The 27,973-nt window shown below is 36.8% G+C and overlaps 1 protein-coding gene across 3 annotated transcripts in view; it reads left to right on the plus strand.

Annotated features, from left to right (window-relative positions):
* The window catches only part of LOC107190052 (TBC1 domain family member 24), a 50,283-nt gene that overhangs the window by 17,163 nt on the left and 5,147 nt on the right, over positions 1–27,973 (plus strand). For all 3 annotated transcript variants that reach the window (XM_015578775.1, XM_015578776.1, XM_015578777.1), the window contains exons 2-7: positions 22,913–23,385; positions 26,026–26,214; positions 26,447–26,571; positions 27,001–27,147; positions 27,483–27,617; positions 27,701–27,919. In XM_015578775.1, the coding sequence (XP_015434261.1) occupies positions 23,019–23,385; positions 26,026–26,214; positions 26,447–26,571; positions 27,001–27,147; positions 27,483–27,617; positions 27,701–27,919 (1,182 nt within the window). In that variant the 5' untranslated portion in view covers positions 22,913–23,018. The remainder of the gene's footprint in view (positions 1–22,912; positions 23,386–26,025; positions 26,215–26,446; positions 26,572–27,000; positions 27,148–27,482; positions 27,618–27,700; positions 27,920–27,973) is intronic.

Raw genomic sequence — 27,973 nt, forward strand, 5'->3', positions numbered from 1 at the left:
TTTTCGTGCAGCTCTGGTATGCCTGGGCAGTATGTACCGATGAAGGCTTAAAAAAAAAAAGGTAAAGAAGAGCACGGTAATCGAGTTTGCATGGAAGAGTAAGTTTTAAGCGGCTTAAAGATCGGCCCACCGAAGAAGACCCTACAGGAGAACAGTTTTGATCGGATGCATCGTGATATCCGGCCAGCCCTTATCGTGCGAAAATATACGCTCGTGACATTTACGGTGATCTAAGAGAACAAGTTCTCTGTTTACTTTGAACCCCATAATACCATATATAAATATAGGAATCGATGGGTGTCGCTAGGTGGGCGATGGAGTTGTCAGCGCAAGGTGGTTTATTGGCAAGTAACTCGTTAACCCCGTTTGTAACATATTATTCTTCTTGTTTTTAACCCTCACCCCACGTCAGCATGTGTAAACAACAAACTACCGTAAATCCTCGATGAGTATTCGAAGGGTCCTCGGCATTGAGAAGAAGAGGTCCTTATTTAGCACAGTGATAGAGCTTGGAATTCTGAATCCAATGATGTTTGTTTCAGTCACATATGATCAGTTACTAGTTTATGAAATATTTAATGTTCAGTGTCTGAGGTGCCTTCGGACACTCATCGAGTATTTACTGTAGTGCGAATTGGAATTTTGAATGTTTGATGATTAAGCGCTTGAAGAGAATAAAACCAAATTAAGCCCACTTTGTTAGGGTAAAATTTTTTTACAAATTCAATGGTATAATTGTAAAAGTGAGAAATCATTTTTTATCGTAATGGATGGAAACCGTTATGCTAGTCAGATAAAATGATAAAACTAAGGATTAAGGAACATTATGTGACAGTCACGATTAGGTAGTTATTATACGGAGTTTAATGTTCGTTCATGGATTTTAACTGTTACTACTTATTATTGAAATAATTATCTATACTTAATTCTATTTTTATACGATTCAACACTATAATATTGACTTTTGGAGTTTATGACAATGTTTACACTCAGGTATATATTTATGGCCCCTGGCCGATGGTATGTGTTATTTGGGGAACATGGCCCATCGTTTTTGTCAGCTGCTTGTCACAAGTGCATAATGAAACAGGAATATTAACGTGCCATTAATGGACCGTCTTGTCGCTACTACGAACAGTTTGGGTTTTTCCGCTAATTTCGTACTGGCTGACCATAATGTAAATACTAGAGAAATATGTTCCGTTTTATTGCTTAGGACCTAACCCAGACCATGTGTCCTATAAATACGAAATTCACCTTTTGCTTGGTCATTTCTTTTTCGTCCCTCGGCATAACAACATGCATTCTAACATGCTGAACATTCCGAAAGTTGCAGTGATTTGTGTGTGATGTGAATCAGTGAAGTGAAGGCTATTCGGTCGGTGATATTGCAAATAAACTGAAAATATCGAAGTGTAGTGTGTTAAATATCATCACGAAGATCGGTAGTATGTATAGTGAATAAAAAGAGGTGTTGGAAGAAGAAAATGTAATCCCCAATCCAGGCGTTCGAATACTTTAGAACAGTACTGTATGTATGTGATTTTTATTTTTTAAATCTGTGCATTTACATAAATATTCAAAGTTGGCATAGGTTTATTTATTAATAGTATCGAAACAAATCTGTATATTTTACTTTAAACAACAGATAGTTGATAATTCCATAATACATTCATTCTACGAATTTTTAAAAATTTTCTCTGAAGTTTCATTTAATAGGAAAATTTGTTAAAAATTTAATTAATTATCCCCTGGAAGGCGGACGGTTTAGATAGGAACACAAACAGTAAAGTCTGATTACGTTGGACCTTTAGATTTTTGAACGTATTTGTTTTTCTAGAAATTCCTGTTTTTCAATCAGAACTAATATAAAGAAGACTGCTATTTTAAATTAGTCGCGATAAGTTGTCGAGTTAGATGAAGCTTTTAATGATTCGGGTCAAAGTACAGTCGGGGCATCGCAGTCCTAGGCTTAATCCATCAAGTACTAATGTTGCGTTAACGCACCATTTCAGTTGCAATTTTTTTCCAGTCAGTTTACATTATTGAATTTTGCTTTAGAATATTTGATGATCAAAGGAAAGTCCAGGGATTTGCTTAATAATGTTTTCATCAGTATTTATTCCTACACCTAATTATGTCATTTTATAAGGAATAAAACGTCATGTGCAAAAATCTTACTTTTTCACTGCTGGGACCTAGCATTAAGAATTGCTGAAACAATATTTCAGGGTTTATCAAATTCTTGGTTTTACGAATAGACGAGTTGACAACTAATAAGAATGCATACGTATCTTCGTTCGAACAGAAAACGTTTTTTACAGCTATCTGACAATATTAATTTATAAGTACAAGTATCAGAACATGGACGATAAGAGTAGCGATGCGCCGTGATAACTGATCGGCCAGCATCCATCCGCGATTTCATTTCGCAACGATAGGTGATAAAAAATGATTAATTGCACTGAATCGATCGATGGCAGACACGAATATTACAAACATCGTGATTAGCGCAAACACGGTTGTCACGACGGATTTATATTTTCAGTGAAATAATTTTGTATTACGCAATAGAGAATTATGCGAATAGTTCGCAACAACAGGATACATAGTAATGGTGGTTAGTAACAGTGATTATGCCAACGATGATTAGTATTGGCATTAAATAAATGTTTATCTATAGTTACTAACGTTATTAAGAAATATTGTAGCCGTCATTCAGGAAGTACTCGATACCAGAATGTTCCAGAATCACGGTACATACTAACTATCTGATAAGTACTTTCTATCATGTTGGATTAATTATAGATAAAAAGCTAATATCTCATGTAGTAATGCAAAATTCTACGAAATTGGAATTAGTACGATAATCATTTATAAAACATGCGTCGATAAATGACTATTTATATTATTACAGTGCCTCAGATTTGCTTCGAGTCTAATAAATACGCAATTAGTAATTAGTAGACTACCGATGTTTATGCAGGTTATTTACTTAGTGTATCAGTTATTGTAATTTAAATTACAGTATACTATAATAGTTTGTTTTCTAAGTTATCGACTGTACATCGATGCTTTCTAACCGAATATACAAGAATTATGGGAGTCATTTGTACAAAATATGCACACACAACCTGCAAAGAATATGTAACATGCATTATGCAAAATATGCAAAAGAAAAATGTATTATTAGAATCCTCCAATGACAGAACAAATTCCTGCCCAGGTCCCATTACTTTACTGATTTTCTATAAAGATACGCATTTGCATAAACATCCGTAATCTAAAGTAAAAAAATAGTAATTAAAAGAAAATATTTTGAAATCGACCAATTATCCACAAGGGATACTTTAACCCCAACCTGTGTGTAGACAACCTGGTACGTGGGTATCCAGGTACCCATTTCTACATTTCCTTTCACAATTTTTTATGTCTTTGTTTAACACAGCACTTGGTATATTATTGGAAGGGAAAACCAAGTAAAATTATCTATATTTATCTAATATGTTAGAATAGAAGTATTCCGATTGCTTAATAACCGTGAATATTTTGGTTGCCTACACAAGAATTAATCATCCTGAAAAAAATACCACAGTTGTCAACTTTTTTAAAACAAACAGAACTTCATTAAAAAGCATAGTAACGTAATTTAAATGCAAACGTAGTTGCTGGTAATCCTGATGTTACAGGTTCTTTCGACTATAAAGAATAAATTTTAAAAAAAGTAATCCAAAACAAATCGATGAATTAAACAATTGCCAATACCTAAAAACTTCAAATTCGTTGCATTATTCACGAAAGAGCAATCAAAATATTCCAACGCAAGGAACCATAATAAATCGATAAAGTCGGGAACAAAATCGCAAAGTTTGGAAACAGCTATCTGAAACTTCCAGAGCGACTGCATTATTCATCTGATAATCGGCTCGCTCTCGTCGTACCGTAATACATGTTTCCAGATAACAAAGTTAATATTACGACGGCGGGAGTAAGGCAGAAACGGAGTGGGTTCTTTTACCCGGTGATTTCTATCCGCCTTAAAAGAAAATGCCGCGAACTCGCGGTCTCGATCGATTCCGTCGCGTGCAAATACTCCCACGCGAAATACATGCGGAACGTAATACCTTCGCGGTTAAATCTGGCAATGCCTCTCATTGGCTCGAGATATCGGTTACAAGTAATATAGAATGCACCGGAATTTGTAAGTAACCGGGTGCTCGTAAAATTCCTGGCATTTTCAACCCGCCTTGACTGCAAGATAATCGTTCTTAAGAATTCGGTATTGTTAAAATCCTTTTTTTTAAAAGAAACCTAACCAAAATCTAGAATAGTTTCTATCATAAAATCTATCTATTTAGTTAGATTCTTTTAAACGAAATGTAACTAACATCTATAATAGCTTCTATCATAATTTAAATCTATTATAAAATCTATCTACTTAGTTAGTTTCTTTTAAATGAAATGTAACTAACATCTATAATAGCTTCAAACATAATTTTAATCTATCATAAAATTTATTTATTTATTAGTTTCTTTTAAATAATATGTGACTAATATCTACCAAGCATCCGTACGAACTCTACAGTGTTACGATCCTTTTTTTGTTAACAAACCGAAATAAAATTTGTTACAGTAACATATCTGTTAACTTCCTTGGATATCATGGATTTTAATTAAATTCTTTCTCTCGGTTGACGAAAATGGGTCAGTCGGGACTCAGACTTTAAGTCACAGACTTAAATTTGGTTGATTTAGAATTGTTGTGTAGGTCAGAAATGAGCAGACTCAGTCTTCTGAGGGTTAAAGAACAATAGAAGATATTACCAAAATTTTCGTTTCAGGAATCGTAGGTAATTGAGCAGTAGAATATTTCATCGAAACAATCAGTTCGCCAGAATTTCTACCTGTTTGTAATAACCACTCGGAAACGAAACACACGTACTAATGAATATTCATGATTCACCGAATCCATTCTTTCGCATGCAAATGATCACCGCGATGAAAGTATAATTAAGCACCGTGACCGTGCTCGGTCAGAAAACATGTTAGGCTTTTGTGTCACGTTTAGACGAATTAATTTATCGTAGGACTTGATCGAGGATAATATTCTTCTTTCTTCTTATTATTATATATTCAAGACAAATGGAATAGAATCCTGAAAAACAATGACGAATATCATAAATGAGCGTGTATTTGTTATCTTTCTTAAACAGATATTGAATTTAATAAAGCGTAGATTATTTAGTTGTACACACAATAGTGTATGTAGACGTTTTAAAAATACAAGAAGACGGTTGTTAATAATTCTTCTGGATCAGGAATCAGATTTTTTCAGGCTTGATTATTTTTTCTGCTTGATATTCGAAACCGAAACGAATACATGCTACGAACGAGTTTGTGCAGTCTGCATATAATATGGTGAAAAACGAATAAGCATGAATACGTCATTGTAAGTTTGCACAGCGGGAAGCTTGATTCTTTGTTTTGTTTCTCTACCACACTGTTTTGAAAGAGATCTGGAGAGTTTTTGTTCACTCCGCGAGGTGAATTACCTTTATTTGCAAGTCGTTGTTGGTCCAAGTGTTAATTATTATCTTCACATCAAACGTCGTTCGAAATGATTTTTCAGTTGAAGTCTGAGTCAGGTTTGTCGCAAATACTATTAAATCAAAGATGTAAAATTAAATCTCAGCACAGCTAATTTGCATAGAATATTTACAGCTTTAATTAGAAGACTGTACATGTCAAATCATTATCTAGCTTTTAATTCTTTAATTTTCGTGCTGTTAATTTGACCTTAGTAGTTTATGAAAATTTACTTCCAACCAAGAATTACTTTTCGTTTTACACTCTTGAAGTTTCGACGATAAGAAACGAGATTATTGAACGGTGTAGAAGTTAACGTTTGAAGTAATTTTCATTTAACTTCTAATTATAGTATTCTCGGTACTTATTTTCAGCAACAGCTAACAGATGTAACGTTTGCACATTAAACCGATGGCGATTGAATTTTTATGTCGACAGATGAGTGGTCCGTAGTCGAATAGAAAGTTATTCCTATCTTAGGGCGATAACTTTGATGCCTGCTTTTCGTGCCTCTTGATTGTTCGCGATGAAAAAGGCGTCTATTTTTAGACTAAATCAATGTTGAATGTTACACGAACCAGTAATTTTTCTGTTTCACACCTTCTGCTATTATCGTTTCATTTGCATTATCGTTATAATGTATTCTTATTCTCATTTTTAAGTGAGTCCTATAGCAATCATTCGCGATCCACCAAATTATATAATCGTGATCACGATTGACCATTACATTATTCAAGCATGGATCTATAAATTGCTTGAATAGCTTGTTGATATTTCAATTAATTATGTCTCTTTGCTCTTTGACCTGATAATATGTCATAGTCACAATACTTTGAAACGATTAAAATGGTAAATGTTAAGTTGTACTATATGAAAGTGCCGTTTTTATAGATCGAAATGGAAATGTCTGTTTTACAAAAATAATGTTTATTCGATTGAAATATGTACCGTGACGATTCCTAGCTTTCTTCGAACGAGATATTATCTGATACATTTCATGTTTATTTAAATTGGCGAGTTTAGGTTATATAAATTCTTCAAACCGTGCAGCTACCGATTCCTGAGTGGAGAATGCTTTATTTCTTAGATATCCCAGTAAACACGAAAACTGATGTTTGGTCGGGGAAACATCCGGCGAATGTTCGTGACTAACGTAAGAATTCATAATTCAATTCAGCTAACTTTGCCGTGACCTAATTTAAATTCGTATCAGAAAAGTATTCGGAACTATTCCTTCGATGCCATATTATTTCCTTAGATGAAATAGTTAAACAACCACAATAAGAATTCAATAATTAAAAAAGGCTGAAAAGGACAATTCTATAAATAAGATGTTTAATGTGTCTGTTCGTTTGTTAGCAAATCCTGTTCAGACGTTTTTTTTTCGTACTTCCCGATGACCTAAAAGGTTGAAATGTGGCATCAAGTTTTCTGGGCACCCAAAGATGCCGTAAACACTCCTAAACCTGGAACATTCGAAACTGGGTAGAACCTGTGATCGAAACACCGTGTTTACCTTATGGACCCAAAGTTCATTTCCACTATAATATGAACTTTTTTTTTCGATTTTTATTATAATGACGGTATGCTAAAAGCAAATCAAGATTTTTTATCCTGCCATTCTTATATTTGTCGCTCTCTGCGCATGGCAGGATAAAAAAAAAACGTTATTTGTTTCTAGAGAGGTTATTAATGCTGATAAACACGGAGATGTGACTTAGGTTTTTCGAAATGTCCTTGAGGCGACCAATTAGACAGGTATCCCTCTGGTACTCAATAGAACAATCTGTATTTCACGGGAAAATTTGTTTATAGGTATGTAAAAGTTAAAATAAAAACCGTATATTAACAGGAGAAATTCTTAAAAAAATCAAATAAATTGTTTACAAGAAATGTCTTCGAAGAAGTACTTTATTATTGGGAAGTTCATCCAAATTGTCTCAATATTCGTGTGAAATTCATTTCTGGAATAACAGTTCAAGGATCGCCAACGTGCGTGTTCACGCTCGACACCTTTTCTTCTGTTTCCGGTGAACACCGCGAATCTCATTGCACAATGATGCCAATTCGTCCGCATTTCATTAAACACTAATGGCCGCGTAATTATAGCTCGCCCATAAACGTAACGTCCACGTAACACACGAGTTCAGAATTGTTTACCGGGCAACTATCGATCGAAAATCCAGTAAGCCCGTGGCGATGCTGCACGTTTACGGGCCAAAAATGTTTGAAAGATAAAACAGCTGATCGCCTTGCTATCACGGAATCAGCTGACTCATTACACGTAGGCGCGGGGAGTCTATCGACCGTCGACACCGAAAATCAGAACGCTTCAATGAAACCACTGGGGCGATCCAAACGGAAAGGTTATTCTGTCATAGGTAAACGGAATGCCTCGTGGCATGTTACGCTGATAAAACGAGTAGCAGAGATGTGTGAAACTTTTTTTCGGGCGGAAAATTCGGCTGAACTTCATTCGAGCCGTTGTTTTTGAAAGCGGTATAAGTCAATTTATATGTACATTGAAATATTTAAGGGTTTGTGTATGAATCAACTGCAAAATATTGGCAAACGTTAATAAATTCGAGTAATATTTTTAAAACTGGAAACTTGTTAAATTTTCTTATGCAATAATAATAAGAGTAGTAAAACGAGAAGGGCTTAGACTAGAAACGTACCAATTTTCGCACATTGTTTTATATTCGTTATCTATAGATGGTTATTCTATTTTTCATCGCGGCGTACTCACTATCTTGCAACTTTCCTAACACTCCCACCGTTCCTAGGGGGGCTGAAACGGTCCCAGCAGGAAGCAAGACACGCGAAAAGCGTGAAAATAACTACAACGCCTATAACGGACGGATACATCTCATTAAAATAGCGCGGAGTCGCGTGAGACAGAGAAAAAAATACACGTATATAGCCAGGGCACCTGGTGTCATGTGATTTGGAATGATGCCATCGGAGTCGCCGAGTCTTCTGAGACCACGTATTCGTAATGAAGGAAAAGGTTTCGGGCTCGGTCGAGCTCCAGTTTCGATGTCTCGATGATCACAGGCTGTCGTCGGTTTTATTTAAAAATCTTGCATAACTGATTGACGAACTAATGTTTTCCTCTTCTATTAATCATTACTGGGCGTTTCGCTGTCATTTCTGATTAATTTGAACAGAAAACTACCCAGGATAACCTGTAACATCGTTAAGAAATTCTTTCTCGTTGGAACAAAATGGATGACTATCTTTTCTTAGACAAATTTGTGAATTGAGTAGTATTTGGTCTTGATATCTACATGACTAGAACATTTTTTGGTACAGTTGATAGTACAAGTACGAGAAAATATTAGTTAGTTGCTTTTGCAGGCGTATAGATGGCACAGTTGTCACAGGTGTTAAGAAGATTCGCTTGGTCATCCTTTGACCGAACAATATTTACCTTTTTGTCTTGTAACGTTAGAAGTATATTTATCATAATTTAATTCGATTAAACTGGAACTCGATTACAAATCACTCCAGTACATTAAATTGGAATACAGACTTGTTATCTTTTCTTGAGGAGGCTCATTAATATGCAGCAATTTGTGAAAGATAATTGATACCATCGCGAATTAAAAAGGAAAAATCTGAATAATGAGTAAATAAATACCCAAACATGTTTGATATGTGTTTTAAACAGTGTGCAACTGGTTCGACGGCCCGCCCGCAAATTATCAATCAAAACATTTACATTTATCGTCGGAACGAGCGTAGATAGAAATTTGATAAATGTAATTTATGAAAGCAGCGCTCCGTATCGTTCGATACACTTTGCAATCTCAGTACACGGAACCTTTTAATGGCTTGTTTCACCGTTGCATAATCAGTAGCAAGTAATAAGCAATAAGCAAGTATTAGTTACAGTTGCAATATTCAGCACATCTTAAATTTCCTCACGATTATTGTTTCATCGAAAGTTTTACATTGCCTCCTGTGCAAACAGTGAAAATAAAAGTATTTTGTATTAACGAACATAGGCAACTTCCGACGTGCCTTGTACAATTGTTATTATTATCATTTAGATTTTTAAGTTGTTAGTATTAGAATTTAATAATAACGATAGCAATTACTTCTGTAATAATTCAAACATCATTATTTCTATTTTATTATATATTTATTTTATTATTTCTGTTTTAAGACCTATCTAACAATTATTATTATGTTAATATTGATATTGTTATTAAAAAAATAATATATGTAATTAGTTAAAAGTGAGTTGATGGTTACACCATCAAGGAAATAGGACCGTTCGAAAATTGTTCACAGATCTCCAGAAAGTTCCTGAGAAAAGTCCGAGTAACACGAATTACTCGTTAATCAAGCGCTAATGAAGTAATTGCAGGTTCCGTTCAGCCAAGTGTGGCAGCCTAGAACGGCAAAGATTCTAGAAAATTGGCAATTAGAGGATCTCTACTGTTACATGACGTCTGGGTATACACTATCACGACCTAAGTTGCAGTGAAACTGCCATCTGACGGTATCATTGCCCTTAAGATAAGAAAATTTGTGCACTCTGTTACCTGAAAACTATCCTATTCGATCGGTATGTCTCTCCAATAGTTAATACAATGACGATCCCTGTCACATGTAAGTGATCACCTGATTTATGGTAACCTTTATTATGCACAGTCTTAATGGCACTAGATTTATCACAGTCAGCCTGTATCTGTGTCAGAGGTGACCATTTGATACTAGTCCTGTTGTAGTGAGTTACTACCACCTGTTAGCTAATCGATCGTAATCCGCAATAAAGGATAATTTTAAAGTTACAGCTGCAACTCAAACTAAAGATAAGGTTAAAGCTGGAACATTCGAATACTTCAATTTGTATGATCTATGAAGAAGCAGATTCATTTGAGCTAGCTGAGTGAAATTAAAATATTTAGAAGGTTCAAGTGTTTTTTCGTATTGATTCATTCATTTAACACAGTAGTGTTACATTGGACGTAGAATTCTTGTTACAAGCTTGAAAATTGAAAACAAACTTAATTTAATTTAAAGCTTAAAGTTGTTCAGTGAGTAAGACCTTGATGTATTTAACACTTAGCCAACCGAATGGGGAGATCTCTCCAGTTTGAAGGGGGAGATTTCCCCATTCGGTTGGCTAAGTGTTAAGACTTTCACGGTTCACTATACTTATTGGTCCAGGCTTCTGGACGTAAGCTGTGTCCCCTAGGATAGTGTTCACAACGTTTCGCCATTCCAACGCCTAGCTTCATCAGTGACCTATTAACGCGCTGGTACTGATGTGCGTCTGGCGATGCTCGTCTATTTAAGGCTACTTGTCACGGATCACTGACTGCCTGTCACAGGCTTTTTAATTGGTCAGCTGATCAATTAGAAAACTGGGAGGATAGTGTCTCAGATTCGACGCAGGTGATAGCCTCTGTATTCTTGTTGATGTTTTGGGATATTAATGATCTTCAACGTCTCCAGGTGTTTTCTGGGAAAGTACAGACTCCTCTCGATTATTGTCCCGAACTCGGACCCACGCCGGGACAATAATCTTACAGGGAGAAATGCTTCAGGCACTAGTAGATTCGTTTTTTGCTCGAAGCCCGAGCGTCGGCAACAAAAGCGGAGTTTTATTTAAACTATTGTCATTTCTTTCATTCTTTGAGATTCTGCTAATCCTAGCATAATTCTACAAAGAATTTTTGTGAACCCATGACAATCTTTTATTTATTATAGGGTTTTGGAAAATAATATTAGCCTTTATAATTGTATAACCCATGTTCGTCCTTTCATTAATTTCATCAAGTATTCTTAGATTATTCGTTTGCTCAATTATTTTAACTATAATCGTTTCTTTTATTTTTTGGGAATTCTGCTAATCCTAGCATTATTCTATAAAGAATTTTTATCAACCCACGTTCACCCTTTCATTAATTTCATCGAATATTCCTAGATTACCATTTTGCTCTCTAGTTAACGGTCACAAGTTCAGTCTCCTAATTTCGGCCAAGAATATTTTCCAGGCTGGTTCAATTTGCGTTTTCGAGGTTAAGGCAGAATCGATCGATCAACGACAGGCGATGATTACGCCTGTCCTCAGTCCCCGGGAAAGTGAATCGCAATATCTGCCCAGCCGTTCGTTCCGCGTCGAATCACGCGTTTGGCGAGCCCCCATGAATTATTCAGCAGATCCGCGGGAGAATGAGATGATAAGTCCGGCGGATCATTGGAATCAAGGCTACGATGATATTAGCGAGCTGCGTACGCATATTTGGCACTACGGCAAATGCAACGTGAAATTTCTTAGTCGCCGGGGCATTTAACGAACCGGCGGTGACGTGTGCATTCTTTTTCAGATACCTACCGATCGTTATTGTTATGCAACGACGCGAGTAATAACGCCTAGCAGCATTAAACGGTATTATCCGCGAACTCGTGAATTCCATTCGAGCGAAGATGTTCAAACAGATAATAAAATTCTCTTCGACGGAGATCCTCTATCGCAAAGTTACGCGTAGATACGGTTTCAAGCAAGTTGTTATCTACTTATTTAAGTCTTTGAGATGATCACTTTGAATGTTCATCGCCCATTAAGTCTGGAAGGATATCCAAGTGCGCCGCGTATTGATGCGCCAGCACTTTACCAGTTCCTGGTCCGTTACGTTGGTACGCACTTTGATATTTTTAACGTTATAAACTTTTAAGGTAGATTCGAAAATACATTGTTTTACAGTGTATACATATTTTGCCTAAGGAGTATCCGAACTGAAATTAGAACAAGCAATATAGGAGTGGTTTCAGAATCTATGAGGACTAACTTGAGGATCTATGACTTACGAGGAGGTTAGCACAATTTGATCCTGAGATTCATGGTCCTCGCGTGGGTCACATGAGTAAGTTATCTAATTAGCTTTACATACAATGCCTGATGAACATCCATTTTGCTTATGGGAACATTGAACCCGTTAATTCCGTAACTTCCGATTTTTTTTCGCAAGTATTCTTGTTAGTGCTATTTTATTATGAATAACTTGCTATTTAGAAGAAGGATTTTCACATTGAATGTAACTGTAACTTTCCTCTAAAGATTCAAAATTGATACAAGCAAATCTAGTACAATAGAGCCTCCGGTATCCGAACTAATAGGGAAACATAATTGTTCGGATAACAGAACAATACATTTTTTTGTATTAAACCTCATTAATTTAAATAGAGATTTAGAAACTTGACAGTTTGTTTAAACCTTGTGCACTGTTCAATGAATTATTGCATTACTATTCTTTGAAATAAATTGAGCCTGAATTAAAACTGAATTAAGGAAATATACATATTTACCTATCGCTAGATTATAATATACGTAAGCTGTCGGTGTCAAATTAATTTACAAATTTCTATAGTAAAAAATGTAATTAAGAATCAAACATTGGTTTTCGATCATATTGATCTGAACAATACACAAAAAATTTTTAACATAAGTAACAGCATAGAATTCGATCGAACAGAAGAAAGTATGCCTTGTGTGTAAGCTATATGCATCTGTGCAACAGGAAAAAGCATTTGTTTCTGGGAGATGTTCCGTTCGGATAAGAGAACCTTCGAACACTAGGATATTCAGATAATGGGTGTTCGTATACGGGAGGTTCTACTGTATTTTATTCTTAGTTACAGGAAATGGATAACATTCATACGTATTAAATTACAAGATTTTATCAGGCAAGGAGTTGGTATGCAATAATAAAGCAGTAATTTCATAAAGCTATCGTCAAATGCACGAATGTGTGGAATGAATAACGCCTCAATAAAATCTACGCAGTTTAGTCGGTAGAGACGACATAATGTGGTGTCGTAAAGTAGACCCTTCACAAACGTCGTATACGTATCCTCTTGATACCGCAGCTGTATACACCAATCCGCTTTAAACTGGGAAAACCCATAAAAAAATTATTATTGGTACCCAAAGGCAATTACTTTTACAGCAGAAAAACTACAAATTTTAATTACCATTTGCAATTTTGGAGTTTCTGCAATAAACACTAGAACTACATAACTCATCAAAACGACGGATTTCAGATTCCTTATTTTACAATTGTACGGGTGCTTTTGACGGAGTTTACTATGACCTTGAAATCATTATACAATTTTAAATTGTCCAACATTTTATACTGTATCATATATAGTAATATATAATATTGTAGAATAACATAAAATTGTACAATGTATCATATATTTATAATAATACTGTATCACATATATTAATGTATTATAAAATTTAATTTACACTGAGTAAATATGTGTTGACCTTCGTACGCCCTAAACCTAGTAGTTACCGAAATATTTACAAAATAATCACAGTAATGAAGTTGCTGTATTGAAGTCGAAGGGCATCAGTTCGAGCACCTATAGTTTCCAGACAGTAAGTACGTATTAAAAATTTTCAAAAAAAAAAAAAACTCGTTAACTATTAGGTTTACGGCGTATGAAGGTCGACACATATTTACTCAAAATTTGATAGTCTATCGATTTGTAGTACAAAAAATAGGCCATTCCGTTAAAAAAAATCAAGGTGACCTTGAAATTTCTGAAATGCCTCCACCAACAAAAAAGCACGTACCGTATAAGATGTGCCCCTTGATGTCATTTAAGTTCCACGTCTCAAAATTTTCATAAACTGCACCGTTAAGTTATTATTCGAGGTGTTCAAGCTAGCCGAGACACCCTGTATTCGTCCCACCGACAATAGTCTCGGAAATCCGCAGTGATACTACCAACGATCCAATCATAAACGTGTCATCAAACAACCACAGTGTAATTGAACTAATTAACTAGTTAGATCAGCGTCGACGATTACACGGCGCAGCGAGGTAAGTCGATTGTCGTCGCGATCGAAAGTATAAAACTCTCCGAGCGACCACGGCGCACAGTGGTCTGGATCGAAGAATTGAACGACATTTTGCCAAAAACATTAATTTTTTCATATCGATACCTAGTGAGTTTATATTTCTTCCTAAATGCCCAGGTCCAATGTAATTGGTACGAACACAAAGTTGAACATTTTAAAGACAGCATTGTTCACTGGAAAATACTGCTTTTTTTCATCGAGCTGTCCTGACGACCCTATTTCATATTTTCTCTTCATTATTTTTCTAAAATGAAGAGCATTTTGTACGTTAAAAATTAACACTGTCAAGTAAAAATTCTGTTCCCAGAAGATCAATCAGTTCTCAAAAATCGAAAATTAGGGGGGAAAATGTCGATCTTCTGATTAATCGATCTGAAATCGGCAATCCTAAGAAGAATTACTAGTAATTTTGTGGTGACAGTTATAGGGACAGTGTGATTGTACGCAGACTTCAATTAATTATCAATTAATTCTTCATGTTTAATGTATAAAACTCTTTCTTTTAATGAAAGAAATGTTAAATAACGTTATTTTCCAAACTGGGACGATTTTTAAGTTAAACAGCACGTTAAATAATTACATGAAGTTATGCAACAATCTTAATGTGGCAGTAATAGGGGTATCTATACCATGATGTAAGGATATAAGGTGTGCTCGTGCGCAGCCTTCTAAATTAGCCAATAACATGCCCTTCCGAAGATCCTCCATATTGCGTTGTCAACCAATAGGATAGTTTCGTTAAGAACCCCTAAGTTTAAAATATAAAGTAGTAGGCGGGGATATTTAATACATACAAAACAATCCCAATTAAATATATATTACGCTAAAAAATTATATAAAACCTTGTATTATTCTGGCATGACTGACACAGACTTCTATATTAATATAGAAAGGCTGTGTTCACACCACGTTTGCACAGTTTATTTCTGCAAAAATGTTTTTCACATTCTCAAGCGCTAGTTCCCTTAATTGCATCCGACCCTTCAATTGATGATGCTGGATTATTAGTGAAGTAGAATGTAAACATTAAACAGTTTAATTCTAATACAATTTTACTTAATACTTTAACTTAATAAGGATAGTATTGTATTTTTTGTACTTAGTTGTGTTCTGTATTGCATTTCGTCCAAAGTATATATTTTTCATAATGTCAAATTTTACCCACTGACGAATGTTTGTTTAACATATTTAAATCATTTCTGGACGAGGGATGGGGGTGGGAGGCAGGCCCAGCCTGGCCCCTACCTAGTTACGCCAATGAACCTAACATCCCTAAATTATTCAGTCTATACCAATATCTTCTATGATCTAAAAGTTATACAAAAATGTCACTGAACTTCTCGATCTGGTCCACTGCGCAGCAGTATCGAATTGTCGGTCGCGCGCGCGTGTTTAGAGAATTATGCAAATTTGTCACTTAAACCACGCTCGGGATTTCGCCTCTCGACGCTTTGTTTGCTTTGCGTATCCGACAATGGCGCGCGGCGGCTGGTGTAGGTGCTGTTTGCCCGTGTTTGCCGTCGTCTACGATGAGATATATTTATACTATCAAGTGGGTTCGCCCCCGCTCCGGAGTTGCAATAATATTTATCTAGTCGTCGTTCCCGTCTATCTCCTACGGGTGGAATAGAAAAGCGGAACGAAGCAGTGAAAATCCGCCCTGCGAGAGTTTCGAGTCCCCCGGCGAGGTTTCCCGCGCGCGCGTTCGCCATTGGAGCCGATTCTCCTCTTCGTGCGACAGGGCTCTCTGTCGCGGTACCCTGGTGGTATATTAATAGATCACTGGTTTCATTGCGGCACACTTTGCAGACGTGTCCCGTCTCGTTATTATTTAATCGACGAGCGTCGAACTGCATTTCCCTTCTTGCGTCCCGAAAAATAGGAGCTCGCGGATGAAAATCGTCGAACGGATCGAAAACCGACGAAATATAGTCATAAGTTTGTGCCGAACTACATATGGAAACTTAGATCAATGTTGCGAACATAACCTTTAAATTTTGTGACAAAACGTGATCGCCTTCTTCCCACTTTTTGTGGTAAGGCCATAATTGGGTTTTTTATTAAAATAGTTTTGAACATTCGTTGGTGTATTAAAATATTTTTCAGTACTGTTTTCGTTTGGTTCGATGTCGTTTTTGAATGTTTTTGCCAATTAAAAAGTATCGCCGTGCCTGAAATAAGTGATACTTCCGCGGCGGAATTTCTGGAGAATAAGTTGGGGTGGTAAAATTTCCTCAGCGAATTCGTGTAATTATATGAAGGTTTTTTATACGGGAGTTTTAGCATTGTCTTTATAAAAAAACGGTAGTTTCGGATGTGAAAAAAAAAACTGTATAATGTTAATATTAACTTAACTCGTTTGTTTCATAAAACTTAAAGGCGTGTTTGAAACATTGATCCAAACGCCGGTATAAAACTTGGCGTGAACTTAGGGGATGACTTCATAGTCGCTTCAGCTGAATAAGTATTTGAATTAGGAATTTTCTAGTTTTATGTCGATAGGAATTTTAAGTTGACTAGCGTTTTTGGCGACATTTAAAGGCTGCAACGAGGAAGATTTAAAGTGTATTCGAAGACGATTTGAAGGAATATATCTGTTGATTGACGGTACCATGGGTGTTCAAATATACTTGTTATTCGTCGGAAATTACGATCGTGGATTATTTTGTTACCCCGAACAAATATTTGCCCGAGAGTACACATTGTAATACTAGACGTAGTTCCTACAAATATTGAGATTGGAGTCTCCCTGAGGTGATTAATGCCTATCTTTCCTCGCAAAAGGAAAAGACGAAGAGAAGAACAGATTCTTTTTATTTAACCAACAGAAAAAATAACAAACGTTGGTAAGTACATTTCGTAGAGAAATTCTGTTTAACAGTATTTAAATTTATTTAGTTGTGTGCAAGTGTTTCGTGAAGTATTGAACTGTGTAGTTCAAATGACTACGATGCAGCCTATAATTTTTATTATGTATAGGTTGTCATGTGTATTACATAAGCTACGACATGTTCCAAACTAAGTTCAGTGTAATATACTCTATATTATACTCTATAATATTTCTCCAATATTCCATCATGCGTCAAATTTAATTTCAGTGTAATATTATCAACACTATTGCCCGAGGTGTCTCGGATGCACTTAAACATGTCATTTCCAAGCGGTAACATCGATTTTAGCTCAGTACCGGGCACTGTTTGCGCAAACGTCGCCGCTAAGTCGCTCGGGTATAATAGCTCTTTCAGTGCACTTTTCTGCAAAGTCGAGCTTCAGATCTCACGATGATATCATTAGGTTATATTCCGAAGCACACAGTGTTCCTTTGACACTTTAGGATGAAACGGAATCCCTGATTGTATCTTCCAGCCAGCTTGAATAAAATTGTATTCAACAGTTGTATTCCTTTCGATCTCATTCTCTTCGGTAATTGCACGTGAAACGATAATTTGCTCTGACACCGGCCCAGAATGGACACCTTGTAATTAAACCGTAAGCATCTAAACGTCTTCCTAACCTAAAAATAGACTTTCGGGCTTGTAGTGTGATAAGACGCCTATTTAATTGATTTTTAAATTGGAATTAAAAAAGAAATCGTTACATCATGTTATTAGGTCCGTTTCTATGTTTCACGATAGCAATTCGCTACCGTGATTGAACTATTTATGAATAGGTCCTTCACTGTTGAGATCATTGGGTCTAGGAAACCTATTAAGGGGTTATGCCTACTTATAAATTTTGAAAAAATCGATTTTTGGCTTTTAATATTTTCTTACAGTACATTATTTTAGAAATGTGGTAAAGTTTGAAGTTGATCCGACCAAAATTGGCGGAGCTACTCCCCTTTAACGTATACGGCTTTGGAAGTTTCGGAGCAGATATAAAATGGTAGAATTCCTTTCTGGGGGTGCGTGAGTCATGAATACTGTGCCCCAATGCAATTTATGGTTGTGTTAGTAAATACACAAAGTTATATAAATCCGTAATACTTAGAATAACTATATATACAAAATTTGCATTGATTCGGTTGTAAACCTCACTTGAAACTTTAAACGTGTTTTTCTGAAAACCACATTTTCAAAATCGGTGAACACAATATCTCGACAACCACTGCACCGAACTGATTCAGCTTTGGTGGACTCATTCTATACATAAAAATCTAGTGCCTGATCGTGACTTTTTGTATTTCATTGCGTAGTTTTTATTGTATAGATAAAAAATAAACGATCTTTTTGGCAAAAATCGATACTTCGATTTTGAACAGCCGCCAGTTTGTCGTAAATTAATTTTTCAGGATAATGAACGATCGGGCACTAGATAATTTAATATATTAACTAAATCAGCTCGGATTTTTATGTTAGATAAACCAACTCGAAGTTCCAGTGGTCACCGCAAAACGACTAAATTGAAAACGCCGCCGGGAGATCGCTGATATTTCTCCTATTTATTCATATTGTGCAATGAAGAAATTATTATAAGCACTTCAAAATGTACACTTTCGAATACAGTGACGTATGCTTAAAAAAGTCTTCAAGTTTTTAAAAAATAAATTCCGAAAGTACATGTCTTTTTTCAAGCTCGCAGGTAGGCATAACCCCTTAAGTAACCGTCGGTCGGTAATGCGTTAGGTAAGTCTTCAAAAATCAAAACATTGCCGTGTCTGATACTTCGTCGCTTTCTCTCTGAGGATCGCTAATTTCTCTAAATCCTGTGTCGCGATAACGGAAAATCTGCTGCGCGCAGCCTCCACCGCACAATGGGGCATCGTCGTAAAAGCTTTATCTGCCGAGCAGTCTGTCTGGCGGATTGTGTACCAGCAATGTTCCCGAGTCGCACATGGTGTGTTGATAAGCATTAAACGTGTTTATGGCTGCAAGATAACTCTGCGCATTTTATTAATAACCGTTAAGTACACCGTGATTATCGTTACTTCACCGGTTTCGCATCTGGCTGGTTTGCTTATTATTAGCGACAGCTTTTACGTGGCTAATTATAGGCGATATTATATATCCATTGTCTCCTGCTTGCCGTCTCCTTTAGAAACACGTCGCCCCGAGGTCATTGTCTGATCGACACTCTCTCGCTCCCGCGTAAATCGAACCTCCTCACCGTCGCCATATATTTTTAACGAGAGTAACACCACAGACGAAATATAAGAATAAACCTAACATCTTATGGGACTTTGTGTCCGACGAAAATCACGCTTGTTCGAGCGCACCTTTACATAAAAGTTTCCGATTTCAGAAATTACGTTCGACACCGTGATAACGCACAGCACACACACACACCCGTGATTGTATATAGCGATACCAGAGTTAGGCAGTATTTTATTCGAATAATAACACAGTGAAAAGCAGCAGTATCTAAGGGCGTCGTTCTGAGTTTTAAACAGTTAATGAGATTAAATAATTATTCGACAAATGTCGATTCATTCATAAAGAAGTATTATTTTATTATAAAAATTGAAATTTCCACGTTTTAACAATTAAAAACGACGAAATACTTTATTTATCTTTTATTCGTTATTCGAAATTTTTTATCTAGATAATGAGTTTGCCCATCTCTGAGCGATACATACACAGATTATTGCCCCGGTTTCGCTAGCAAGGAATGGAATATTGAAATGTTACGGAGACTCCTAACGCCTCCGAAGCATGGGACAGAAAATTACATTGCATTTTAGGTCTATTGTTATATCTTGTCTGTGGTAACACCGTCTGATTCTGCTTACCGGTTGGTAAGTAGAGTCCCTCTCACCCCTCCCTTGTTCTCGGTCGAACGCATCACTGATTTTTACGTTTCACGCCTGGCACCGCTGCAAGGACCGGTGCTCGAGTTAGCACATGGGACAATGTGTTAACCGGAATTTTGTTGGCTGTTTGCTCCTTCCTACAACTGCATTCTTCTGGCCGATTCCGAGATTCCTGCAATATGATATTGCAACGTTTACATTTCAGATTTCGTTCAAGTGTTCGTGGAATTTTATTTCTTCCAGATAGAGTAGTGCAAGATTCTTTTTATAGATCTTAAAAACACGGAAAATTCGTATACGAAGGCAAGTAATGAACAGTTTTATGAGTCATCCGAAATTTTCAATTATTTTTGTCGAGAATAAAATATATTTGGAAATATTAAGTGTATGCAATAGTATAATGGCTCTCGCGTTTAATTGTTCCATTTTATTTTATCGACGGGGAATTCAATCGTTGCCAGAAAAATGGCGAAAGGTATTAGAAAAATCCGAAAAATTATTTCGAGCAATAAATTAATATTACTCGATTAATACTAAATTTGATTTATTTAAAAAATATATATATTCCGCCTCCTTGCGCCACTATCTTTCCCTAATTTTCAAAACAGGGTGACGAATGAACACGAAAAACGAGACGACAGTCGTTAGGAAACGGGAGACGTGACGTTCACTCGTGAGTCTTGTTTACGCTGGCATCTTTACAGAAGACAATTGATTTCGGTTGCAAAGTGGCCAATGTGCCGCAACGGAGCGACGTCAACGAAAATTACATGTACCGTTTACACGGTATCGCGGGAGATGCGTTGGCTCAGACGATTTTCCCCCTCGTTGTCTTCCTTTCTTCTTTTCTTTTTTTTCGCTTCCCCTCCCGTTTGCGCTCGAACGAGCCGTGATTAAATCCATCGCGGACTAAACGGATGATACAGTCAACTACAGTCACGGTTATTATGGGAATGTTTACGGAAGATTCTCGGAATCGTGAACCGACGTTCGGTCTTGAACTCGAGTGGAGTGGCGATCTCTGTGAGTGGACAGGAATAGTGCAGAATTACGCTACAGAATTATATTATGGTGGTCGGTTTGTGATGGGTCGGCACGGATTCTAGCTAGGAAACGGGACAGGTGATGATACTCGCTTATTTGTTAGTTTCTTCGAACGATTGAGAAGCTTTAAGGATGAAGTAACTGGGAATATTTAGGTAGGCTATTCACTGTCGTTCGATTGTCTGAACAGAGCCATCTAGTAATGGAAAACAAGTATTCGTTGTTTTACGTCGAACACGGCGCTTGTTTCTTATCATGAACTGGTCGGTATAGCAGTGTAGTACCAACTTATCAAACATAATGGAAAGCAATGAGGCGATTGGAGAACAACGAAATTGTAACGAAAATGGCTGTTAAAGAGGAAACTGGGCAATCAGTAGTTAAGATTTATTAATGAAAATAAATGTCAGTAGCGATTTAACAACAATTTTTGTGTCAAAAACACGTAACATCGCTTATTAAGCAATTAATTACAGTGAAAAGTAGAATTCTGATGGATACTGCAATATCCACTGATGAAAGACAGCCATCTGCCTAAGCATATCTGATCATCATTTGCGTTCTATTAGATAGTTCTATTAATCAGAAAGGGCAGAGTATCTTACGTAAAGACAGAATGGGGCGAAGAATAATTTTACGTTTGGTGGTTAACTGTCTAATTCTGTGTAATAGTTTAGTATTGCCAGAGATAGTTGGTTAATACGTATACTATAAATCTGGATATTAGTGTATCTAAGTACTTAATTCGTTATAATCTACTGCTCCATGCTAGGTTATCTATGTATGTAAGAAACAAATGCCAGAGATACAATCGCGATCGTGGGCGTAATCATATCAGCCTGCTGCGGTCAATTGGTATTGGTCCGACTGTAACGTTTAAGTATTTTGGACCTTCGACTGTTGCCTTTCAACTGCATCAACATCTTCTTACCGTAATCAAATTTACTAGACCCTAATCCCCTAATTTAATCTGCACGACAACAGATGTCGATGCTTAAAGGGCGTGTCTGTTCTCAACCTCATGAAAACTGTGTTATCATTATGAAGTGTTCTAAAAAGTGCATTAGCTGAACTTGGTTGAATTTTTGTGTATACCTAGATGTATTCTTGAGCTAGTTCTTTGAATTTTTATAGCGAAATATTCGATGTATTGTGGCGTCTATAAACATTGGCGATTTGTGTGCACTTTAATTCTTCTATGAAATCTCAGATATAATCGATTCTGAACGTAAATCTATACGAACTGAACCGAAGTATATTAGAAACCAAAGGAAAAAATGAAATGTTGCTTCCTGGAGCTTCCGATATTAATCAAACCACTTTCAACCTTTTCAAGCTTTGAACTTTAAACTTTTCACACTTCTTCAAACCAGCCTCGTTGAATTTTTTGTTAATCCCACATGATTTGTACAGAAATAGCTACATCAAGTGTTAAAACCATAGAAACGAAATACAGTATACGATATCCGCGTGTGTAGTATTACGGATAATCTCATCGACGACCCGATTTTTGCCCCCTGTCACGTCTCGTTTATGGTCTCACTATTATTTATTTATTTTCTTCTGAAAGTTTACAATAAAAACAATTCCACTTCAACACTCGAAACTGAATCACCTTAATTCTTTGTACCGTTGTCTGATTCCAGATGAAAATAGAAACATCCCAGGACATGACGTAAATACCATGGACAAACGGTTAAGGGCAAACGGCACAATGAAGAAAAATCTCGCGCCGTAGTTTCGTCACCTGCGATGTTAGTCACACAGACACCCTCCTATTTGGACAATCCGCCGAATATGATGTCGGTACTCGAGGAGGAGACGAACGCTGATATCGACGACGCGTTCCCGCCACACGTCGACACCACGAACATCGTGATACAGCCTGAGTCGCCCACCAGCAAGAAGCAAACGCTAAAGACGTTCAGCGAGGTCAACGCGCTTCTCCAGGCCGGCCGAAAGAGGGAGGTTAAGCTGATCGTAAGGGAGAACGCGTGGCCGTTGAACAACGGGATCAGGGCGCAACTCTGGCCGGTGCTTTGCAGTCAACATGCGCACGGCAAGAACATGCTGGACGGATTCTATTGGGACATGGTTAACCAAGTGTTCGGGACTACAGGTATGTCTCCTTACATGTACACGTGTATTTTTCTATTCACTAGATTGCGAAAATTTATGCGAATTCACAATTTTGAAGACTGATACATAGATTGCGCAGATGTTTATGCAAATACCAAATTTAATGAATTAATTTTTCAACCCCGATGCGTCCCAATTTAATTTTTACCTTGGTGTCAAATTGATACAGTGGCATACAATTAACATACTGAAGAGATAAATAATTAAATTTGAAAATTCTTTTAAATAAAAGTCTCGAAGCCACAGCTAAATTTACCTACACATGATAGAATAACATAATTTCTTAGGAGAAAAATGTGTCAAATTGACACAAGAGACGGATGAGAGTTAAAAACTGGACGCAAAGAAAAATTGTATTCACCTGGTTTGAGGGTTGTAGTAGGTTTGAACTGAAAAATGAAAATCTGAATAAACTTTTCGAAACTTTTTAATATGGTGAATTTCAGATGATTGGATACTCTATAAATGCATAAAATCCGCAGTCTAGTATCATATAAAAGATAAAACTGAACCGAACTTTGATTCCTGTACTAAGGGCTTTTTTATGGTAATAATAATATATGCATGAATAGTGTTACAATGAACTGTAACGATAGTGCCACTAAACATATTGCCAGGTGAGGCACTTCCCCTTCACACGTACTTTTCAACACACAAATTCCAGATATACAGCACCACCAATACCAGCGCGATCCAATTTTTGCTCAGGCGCTGAGGCAGACGCTATGGCGATAGCACTTAGCATGGAGGGGGCTTTGAACTCATTGCCATTTTACTCCCCTACGGCCCCGACCATGGCAATATAGTTAGAGTCCACTGTACATTTGGTTAAAACCTTTATTTTAATACATTTTGGAGGTTTGGGAGGTACTCATTACAGTAAGCTCTACGGGAAAGCTACTTTTGGGGTCCGTAGTAGCTCTCTCGTGGTACCAGGCGCGATGGTCAGTGAGATAATGCTAAGCGTGCTGAACACGGTCGTCGAGTGAGACAGACATTGCGAGTGAATAAGAGCGCAAAACTCGAGTCATTCGTAGTAATTCAGAATTAAAATATTTATTATTTTCATTTCTTCTTAATGAAAATGTATTTAATGGATTGATCTGATTTTCTTGGTGAAAACGAGTCCAAACGCAGCATTATATTCGACTATTTTTAGTCATATATCAGCTTATGTACGCATTAGTAAGTGAGGTATAAAAATAGTCAAATTAAGACCGTGTTTTGGCGCATTTTTATCAGACAGATCTTTTCAGTCTGTTAGATGTAATTTTAATTACGTGTAATAAAGGTCGTAGAAATTTTATTTTTCACATAATTGATTTAGTAAATTTATTACCCACAGTCGACTGGTGCGACATACTACAAAGAAGTGGATGAGGAAAATCGGTAGATCTCTCACCACTGAGAAAGTAGCTTTCTCGCGGATAGTATTTTGGTGTCTAGAATCCAACTTGTGAAAACGTTCCATATTTTTATTAACACCCTCTATAAAAGATCCGTGAAATGGTAGGTCGTTTGAATGGTTCATAATGTTTTGGATACAATATTTGCATCATCTTACTACAGAAGTCATTACTCATCGTTCTTACCACAGAAATTACACTTCAGATTTATCCCCTATTAATCATTGATTTTTACTTTGTGCAAAATACAAATGCAAATATGAGCGAGTATAAAGTCTGTTTTCGTAAGGTTACATAGAATGTAGGAAAATTATATGGTAGTTCGAATGTGAAATTTTAGAGTATTTATCCTGCTTAGTGGTTGGATGGTCATTTGATGATCAAAAATTCGGAACGAGAAAAATTATTCGAAAGTACGTCGAAGAATCTGATAACAGAAGGGATAGAAATTTCATGAGACTGATAAGATGCAAATTGAAAACTACAGACCACAATTCTACCTTTAAACCCGTCACAAACTTTCCGGATGACCAAATGTTAGTCCAACGGATCTATTAAAAGGTCACTGAACGGATTTGTTAAATTACCTCGTTAACTCGTTGAACGAACTCGTTAAATATTCGCGAGTTATCCCTACCACTCCTTAGGGTATAGGTGAGCCTCCAGGTCAGTTTCTCAATAGTACTTCCCTTGAGTAGCGAGCACTTAACGGGTCCTTATGTTGTACAGTTTGTAGGTCTACCTAACCTTATTAATTTTTCTTTAGAATCTACTGCATCAAGCAGTTCAGAACTAATTACACAGTTTCTAAACTTCATTTAACGAATAAATCTGTCGAAGAACAAATAAAATTAGAATATACCATAAAACGACTTCTTCGCGTTAAAACAGAATTTTGCACATTCTAGTATTACCTACCAAGTTTTTCTTTGTCTATTTAGTTAATTTCACACGATTTTACCACAGAAACATATGGTTCCATTTAAAGCACCCTCGTAGATTCTGATGGCCAGAACCGACAACAGTGTGTTTGTTTCTTCGTGTTTTCTGGAAATTCGAATATACTGAAGTGTGTATACTTTTAAATGTCCGACCCTGTATAACAAATGGCGGTTTTAATGTATTGTTGTAGTCATTTGAACAGATGATCCCGATTATTCTGAACCGTGTATTTGTTCAGGAAGCCTGACGCTTGGAATTATATATGTTTACAGAGCTGCCGGAAAAATCAATCATGTTACCGCCGTTTGTGGATAGCACTCATTGCCTGTCGTACAACCTGACAAGAAAAGGCAGGAGTGTGGCGGACAGGGTTGTGTCTGTGCTTGGATACGCTTGTCCCGACATCACCTTCAGTCCTTCTCTTTACCCCATTACGGCGCTTCTTCTTCACTTCATGCCGGGTGGGTATAAATAAAGCTTCGTCGTCCCCAGATTGTGACACTCCTCTTTTAGGCGCTTTCGTTTGTTTCAATAACCACAATGGAAATTCACGTCGCGCGTGTCGTTACCCACGGTTCGAATTTCTTCCGCGGGGTTCGCGCAAATGAAGATGTGGACACGCGGTTGGACATGATCCCAGTTATTAATAGCCCGAAATCAGAATATGTATTCACAAAATACGTTTTCTTGCAGAGGAGGAGTGTTATCATTGCATGGCGAACCTGGTCGCCGCTAAGGACAAGATGTTCGTTACGCAAACGAAACTTCTCTACGAAGTTACCTGGAAAACTGTAGAGCAAATCACCAAAAAGCACGTGGTACGTTCGCTTATTACTCCGAGAAGAAGGATGAGTCACACGCACTCGAGCCACTTGAGCGTGTTTCACCCGAAATGATTTTCATTTGCCTGTGTTGTACACGTGGAATTTATACGCTCGGAACGTTTGCACATTTCGCGGCTACACATCTGTTTTTTGAAAGTAAACAACCGTTAGATTTCGTTAAATGGTTGTGCACCGTTCGGAAGGGAAATATAGAGGATTTTTTTTTTTATGTATTAGTGTAACGAATGCTTAGATCATTTTTACGGAAGATGATTCTTCTTTGTACATTATGTCTATATCGAAATACAGTCTTTAAGATCAACTGAATATCAGAGAATATTCTTTAGGAATACATGAAAACACAAGCTAAATGAAATATGCAACGATAGAATACGTTATTTTTATTGGTTCTCTTCATCATAGAAATCGGCTGCGGTACATTTAGCGAGGCATTGTTCAGGATCAAGAGCAGAAAGAATTTATATGGATTGGATCTGGTGGATTCTGCAGCTTCTTCCATTCCAACATCTAGTCAGGGTTATGGACTGTTTTCTTCACGAAGGCATCAAGGTCGGTGTTTGTAGAACTCGGGGGAATGCGATTCGAAGCACGCGAATTTTTATTACATCTTCCTACGGCACATTGAAAAGTTTGGCGTTCGTTCAAGAAAGCGAAGCATCATAAATGTATCGTATGGAATGGCTTCCAGGAATAGTATAAATGTAAAATCCAAGTGTTGACTGTATGCCAATAACAGATCGATTTTAGGATGTATTTTTAACTATCGATTCTTTCTCTAGCTTGTCATTTGTAAATTAATATCATGTAAATTTGTCAACAATAATTAAGATATCCCTTTATTTTCGTTAACGAATCTTACAGTTAATTCATTGATTTTATTTCAGGTCTTCTACAGAGTAGCAATGGCTATAGTTTTATTATTCTATAAGCACTCGTCCTTGCAAAATTCCGAATGGATGAATGAAATTTCCAAGAACGGTATCGATGCTGCTCTGTCGAAATTTTGCAGGCAAATACCAGTGAGTAAAGATATTGAAATGTGTCCCCTAGCTATAGAATGTCGGAAACGGAAATGGGAACGTAATTGTATTTGTATTTGCAGGTAACGCCGGCCAAATTTTTGCGTACCGCGTTTGGGATACGTGGACTCAGCTCAGCATACATATCAAGGGTATTTTTGCGCACAGAAATGGCTCTGAAAAGTAGAAGCGTTTTAACGGGATCCAGATCGTTGGCTCGATCACGGTCCACGGATAATCTACCTACGAGTCAGTCCCAAGTCAACATTCAGATGATGTCGCATACACTCACGATACGAGAAGTACGTTATCGATATTCTTCTTTCTATCGAAATGGTGTTTAACGCCAAATTGTT

The sequence above is a fragment of the Dufourea novaeangliae genome, unplaced genomic scaffold (assembly GCF_001272555.1).
Source record: "Dufourea novaeangliae isolate 0120121106 unplaced genomic scaffold, ASM127255v1 scaffold172, whole genome shotgun sequence".
Classification (NCBI taxonomy): Eukaryota; Metazoa; Arthropoda; class Insecta; order Hymenoptera; family Halictidae; genus Dufourea; species Dufourea novaeangliae.